Source organism: Abrus precatorius, unplaced genomic scaffold, assembly GCF_003935025.1.
Source record: "Abrus precatorius isolate BTA unplaced genomic scaffold, Abrus_2018 Scaffold2, whole genome shotgun sequence".
Taxonomy (NCBI): domain Eukaryota; kingdom Viridiplantae; phylum Streptophyta; class Magnoliopsida; order Fabales; family Fabaceae; genus Abrus; species Abrus precatorius.
In genome coordinates this window covers 20,249,040-20,255,717 of record NW_020874362.1, presented here as the reverse complement: position 1 = coordinate 20,255,717, position 6,678 = coordinate 20,249,040, and the positions used below count along the sequence as shown (strand labels likewise).

General features: G+C 33.2%; 1 protein-coding gene across 1 annotated transcript; it reads right to left on the bottom strand.

Annotated features, from left to right (window-relative positions):
- Positions 1 to 2,038: 2,038 nt before the first annotated feature.
- On the bottom strand, positions 2,039 to 5,128 carry LOC113859128 (cysteine-rich receptor-like protein kinase 2). The gene is made up of 7 exons (XM_027491943.1): positions 4,360 to 5,128; positions 3,922 to 4,035; positions 3,575 to 3,714; positions 3,285 to 3,495; positions 2,927 to 3,161; positions 2,498 to 2,648; positions 2,039 to 2,374 (listed from the first exon to the last, which is right to left on the bottom strand). Exons 1-7 carry the CDS (start codon positions 5,126 to 5,128, stop codon positions 2,039 to 2,041), a joined length of 1,956 nt encoding a protein of 651 aa, XP_027347744.1.
- Positions 5,129 to 6,678: the final 1,550 nt, after the last annotated feature.

Here is a 6,678-nt window from a genome sequence, read left to right as displayed (position 1 = left end):
ATTTAGTTAATTTTTCTATAAAAAAGATTAAGAGAGTACTAGTTAATGTTTTATGTTACACACAATAAACTTTTCATTCATATGCATAAAACTAAGGAAAAAACTAAGGTGCAGTACTATAAATACTGTTGATGCTATTTTTCAATCTGTGTTTTGGTTTTACTTTAGTAATATGTATTGACCTTTAATGTTAATGTATTTACCTTTAATGAAAACTTTTGTTATGCTTATTACTGTGAAACTTCAGCTTTAATTGAAGAACAACACCAACACATTTAAATTTTGTCCTAAAAGTAATAATCACAAAGCAGTCAGGTCACCCTTCTCCGACGAGGAGATTCATATTCATATTACTATTATTTAACATAGAAAAAAAGATTGCCCCTGAAAATATTGTACTCGACATTATTTAATTTTATACAAAGTTTACTGTTGATAAATATAAAAGAATATGAGATTACTATATTAGAAAATTTGATTATTGTAATGCTTTCTTAGCTAAGGCCTTTAAGAGGACGGATAAATATTTCAATATCTAAACTAAGTAACCTCTTACCATTTTGTTTTCATTTGTAGGTTTTTTTTAATTTCCAATAAGGGTATTCCTTTATTGATATATAATAAGTTCTAGTTGAATGAATTTTTTGAGAAACTTTTATAGAAGAAATATTTGTATTAAAATAAAATAATTTTTTTCATAAGTTAAAAATGATTTATCTTTTCAAATTTTAGAGAAGTTAAATGAGAAAACTTTTCAAAAAATAGAAAAATATAAGTTGTTTCTAACTTATAAGAGAAAAATTATTCATTCTTTATATTTTTTTTTCCTATTTTGACTTTTCTAAAAGATTATTCAAAGTAGCCTAATTTTTTTTTTATTTACACAATATAACTAGTTTTTTTAGCCAAAAAATTTGTGGAGGTCTACATTTATCAAAAGCTTCTGCTATAACCATAAAAAATTGCTGTTATAGACTCTTACAAATTACTCATGTAAGAGTATAAAAGAATGGAATAAGAAGTACTTTATTTATTAAAAACCAAGTCATTTTAACAAGAGATTACCCCATATTGGCAAAAAAGTCTCATTTGTATGAATTTATTTGAACAATTTTCTTATTTCAATGAGCTTTACTTGTTTTTTACTTTTTACTGACAGTTTTTGTGTCCCCAACCTTCATTCAATTGTAGATGGTTTGTATTCCACTGCTACGAAATTGTGGTTCAATACTATTATTACGAGGAGGCTATACAAAAGGCAAAAATAAACAGATAAGGACTTGAGCCATTGATGGTAGAATTTTATTTGTCATATTAATTGAATGATTCAAGAGCTATTTTCTGATGCCAAAATGGGTAGGAAACACTAATTTGGAGAGACTTGCCTTAGAAGTAGGCTTTTCTTCTGTCCACCATTATGAAATCAATGGGGGCTTCATGGGGGTGGTGATACGTTAAGTTAGATGAAATTAACGGAATTTATTTCCTATGCTTTGTTTTCTCTTTTCACCCTTGATTGGACTGTGGTCCAGTTGTAAAAGAAAAAAAGAATTGCTAAGCAGTGCTTTAAGAGGAATCAATAAATAAATAAATAAAATTATTGCAAATTATGTTAGAAATGTATTGAAGATAGTAAGGGGAGAGTATTATTTTGCAGTTTTTAAAAAAATTTCACTTTTAATGTTTTAATCGGCAGTCGGCAATTAGTAGTATTTGTCAAAAAAAGAAAAAGAAAAAGAAAGATAATGCAATCAATCACTATTAATACATACCAAAGCACAAATAATAGTAGTTTGTAATAATAATACATTCTTCCTTCAATGAAAAATGGTATCCAAACGTGTAATTTATACACCATTTGCTTCCTATTACTTCCTTGGGGAATTTGGCTTAGCAGTTTTCCTTGTATGCAGCCATTGAGTTCAAATGGTAACTATTCAAAATTTCAAATGCATTGCTAGCAACCTTCATTCTTCAACCAAACAAAAGCCTGGTTCATATCTTTTTGTTTAGTGTGGTTGTCTCTGCATTCTTTTGGTTACCTAGGGTAAAATGAGCTATGAGACATAGTAGCCAATGAGTCTGCTGCATTGAGAGGGTAAAATTGGTCATCCTTTATATCATGGAAGAGTTCCATGGTACTTTCATCAATGAAAGGTGGATTAGAGGGTGCTGCCAGGTTCTCCTCTTTCTTTGTTAGCATTTGTAGTGCCTTTGACATAGTTGGTCGTAAGGAAGGGATTTCTTGGGTGCATAAGAGTCCTATGTGCACCACTCTTAAAATCTCATTCTTAACATTGCTTCTGTGATCCTCCAACACTAGATGTGGATCAATTAGTTGTTCTGCAGTTCCTGAGTTAAAATGCTTCCATGTCTGATTTTGACAGAAGATGAAAGAAAAGGATACATTAGTTCACCATGCAATCTTGTTTTGATAAAAAGATATGTACAGTGGAAAAACAATTTGAACAAGTTAACTTATATTGTGCAATTTTACCATTATAATTAGGCTATCTGAATATTCTGATGCTTTGCTCCTGTTGTTCTGTCTCCCAGTAACTATTTCTAGCAGCAACACTCCAAAACTATATACATCAGCCTTCTCTGTTAACTGACCATGTGCTAGGTACTCTGGAGCCATATAACCCCTGTAGGCGCATACATATATAAATATGAATATACCACTATTTCAGATACCATAAATTGTAGTTACTGATTTCCTAAAATAGTGCTTGGTTTATCCTAAAATTTGTTCAATGATGATATGTTATTAGTTGTCAAAAAATGCATTATTGGTAAGAAATACTAACAAAGTTGAGTGTTCCACTGTTTGAATACAATAAATGGTATAGGTAGTACTACTAATTTGTTCAAATTGTTATGTTATTGCTTGTCAAAAAATGCGTTAGTGGTAAGAAATACTTACAGAGTTCCAGCAATAGCTGTACTAATGTGGCTCTTATCTTCTTGAAAGGACCTGGCCAAACCAAAATCTGCAATTTTGGCACGAAGCTTTGCATCCAACAAGATGTTGCTGGCTTTGATATCTCTGTGAATTATCCTAATTTTGGAGTTGTCATGAAGGTAAACCAGTCCTTCAGCTGTCCCAGTGATAATGTCGTATCGCCTGTCCCAGTTTAGTTCCCTAGCTTTTCTTTTATCTAGCATGTATAGAAAAAAAAAATTGTGAAAAAATTTTAATTGACATTTCATGAATAAATTTGAAAAGAAGGCATTTTCAATTTTGAAAAGGGACATCATAATCCTCGAGTTTCAGTTATTACCAAATATGAAGCGATCAAGACTTCTGTTAGGTAGAAATTCATATACAAGTAGGCTTTCAGGTCCTGAACAACTGCATCCTAAGAGTCTTACTAGATTCTTGTGTTCCACACTACTAATTATGTTGACTTCGTTGTAGAAATCTGCTGCTCTATGTTTGTTGTTGAAATATAACCTCTTGATAGCAATCTCTCTTCCATCAGCCAGAACTCCCTGCAATAGCAAATTGTTAAGAGTGGCTTTGATATGTAAAATGGCAGTGGAAATGTAGGTTTGTAGAGGCAATGATTACTTTATAAACAGTTCCAAATCCTCCTTGCCCAAGCTTGTTAACTTCAGCAAAAGATTCAGTAGATTTCACCAGTGTAGAGTACTTGAAGTTCAAGCTATTGTGGTGAAGGCTCTTAGCTAATTTCTCAACATCATTTGAACCTAGAAAGAAGAATGAAAATTGAGATAAGAAACGTGTTGAAAAGGGTTTTGATATAACACAATGATGATTTCACATTTTGTTGATGGGGCAAGGTCATATTACTACAAACAATTTCAAATATCTACGATTAGGGGACTTGAAATGGTGTCATTGTGTTCTTTCTTTGACATTCTTTATAAAAGCAAAGGTATAAATAAGTCATTTACCTCTTCGTTTCCTTTGAATGTATTTGAGTTTGCGGATATAAACCACAATAGCTATTCCAACCACCAAAACAACCACTGCACTAACTACTGCAATCACTATCACTACTACATTACCTGCACAAGTCAGCAAAATAAATTCATAATCAAGATTTACTTGTAAACTTTTCACAATGCTATATAAGTTTCATCCTAACACAATAAGCATGAGACGTTATGAAAATAGCTTATCTGACAAGTTATTTTCAGTTTATTTCAGTAAGCCTCTTTATATAGCTTATAAAAACAAGCTCTTTTAGCTTATGTCAGTAAGTTATATGGTCTTATTTATGATATAAACCTATAAGAGTTTATTGAATAAGGGCTTAATTAAGTTGTTATCCAAATGAACCCAAAATCATAATACTCAATTATAGTGACGAAAAATGCAACTTAATGTACCTCTTGAACTTTCATTTTCCTGTTCCTTGTTGAGAAAATCTGTGTCCGAGTACCTCATGAAGCATCCAGTGTTCAGTGCTCTCCCTTCTGACCAGGGCAAGCACCCCAATAAGGAAGAAGATGCATTCTCAAGACAAGCTTTACAAGACCTTGTGTCCAAACTCCTCCAACAATTAGCCAAAACATAAGCTGAATCATTTGTTGTTCCTGACACAACCACCTTCTCCCTAGCATAACCTTTGTTGTTTGGTGCAGCTTGAGTTGCACTCAAAACAGCCTTCTTTGCTGCTGCTTGAAAACTTGTGTTCTTCTTTGTTGAGTTTCCACAAACAGACTTGTCCCCTGGTCCAATATACTCATTATAGAAACTATAGTTTTCAGCCCTCATGAAGCAACCATCAAGGTATATGCGACCACCATTATAAGGGAAGCACTGTGGAAGAACTGTGCGTGCCTCAGCATAACATAACACACAGTCAAGTAATGAAAGATCTCCATAGCACTGTGCCATCCCGTAGTTAGTGTCAGGTCCTCCTGCGCCTACAACTGCTGTGCCATAACCAGTGTTGCGCATTTGTTCACTGATCTTCTCCATAGTTGCAACAAAATTTGGAACAAAGATTGTGGTGTTGTGCTCTAGCTTATGGTTGCATGTTATTTTGACAGTCTTGGCCCTTGGTTCTGCCATTACTGTTTTTGATAGGAATAGATGCTTCGTGAGAAGAAAAACAAGGCACTGAAAATAGACAAGATGGACTATTTTCTTCATCTTTTAGATGATTGAATCTGAATCACTTTCTGTGGTAGTGATAGTTGGGCTTCTCAACTAGGACCTGCAGGAAAGGAGGGTTTAGAATATGTATGCTACATTGCTTCTGATTATAGAAGAATATTTGACCAAAACCAATAGTGCACTTTATATGTTGGAAGACTAATCAAAGTCACTTCTGATCTTTTTGGCTTTTTATAAGTTCCTTTTAGCTTATTTCACTAAGTTCTATATTAAATTTAAAATTATAAATTTAAGATTAAACTCATGTATGATAGACATTACACTTTCAGAAGATAAGAACTTATATTTAGCACCCTAATTAAAATTGTTGAGATATGTTTCAGCAAGCCTAACTTCTACTGTTGAAGGCCATCATTAGCACAAAGAGATGCTATCCCACTAACGTTAGATTACAAAAGTTTTCTATTCCTAAAGAAGAAAGGCACTTGCAGACAGGAAGCTACGAAGTAGTGTGAAAGGACAGGAACCCAAGTCGGCACACAACTTTCTTGTTGCCATCCTTCAAGTTTCACAAGAAGTGGGCATTAAACCAAACCACCCCACTATACAAAAGGAAGATCATGAGCATGCTTTAGCAGCAGTATTGTTTCACACTTGCACAGCTATGAATGTGATTGACACTGAATATTTTCAAAGAAGAAACGTAAAAGGTGGGTGTAGAAGCCATTTCTTTGACTCTTCTTACGATGGCTCTTCAAAACAAGTTGCATGTGCTACCGCGGTGTGAATGCTAAAAAGCTTCTAGAGACTTCGTCGGTGTTGTACTATAATCCCTTTCACACACACATGTCACAACTACCCATGCCCGTGATTTTCCAGAAAATAAAATTAGAAGAAGAAGCAGGAATGTATGATTAACATGCACGACCACAACTTCATAGCTCTATGAAAAAAGTCCCAAAAGAAAACCAACCGACAAAGGGGAATCAACACCAAAAATGTTTGGGACGATGTTGGTGAGGAAGTTTGTGAAGAAAAGAAGTAAAGTTCTTAGTTCTTACCTGTGCATGGAAAGCATGAACTAAATTAAGCTATCCACGAGATCTCACATCTCTCAAATTTCCCTAACGTTGGAGATATTGAGTTTGGACCAAGTCAAGAAGAAAGGCTTAATAATGAAGCCAATGAATAAGCAAAGATAATGTGGTTAGCTTGAATGTTGGTTGAAAGTTGAAAAAGAAGCGTTGATGGTTGAAAATAAGAGCACGACAGCGTGGCATTTATCAGTCTCTAAGTCAGAAAGTGCATCTACGCGGTTACGTCGGGCTTTGATTATTGAAACAACGATTCAATTTTATTACGTTTTTGCCATGCTTCTTTTTATATATAAATCTCTCCGTCAACAATCCAAAAATATTTTATTTTGATGAACATGATAGATAAAAAAACATTAAAATAAATAAATGAACAAAAAAATACTATAAAAAATTAAAATAAAAAATAATACTATAAAAGTAACTCTTATCGTATCATACGTTATATGTTTGATTTATATTGAGATAATAAATAAATATCATTATATTATT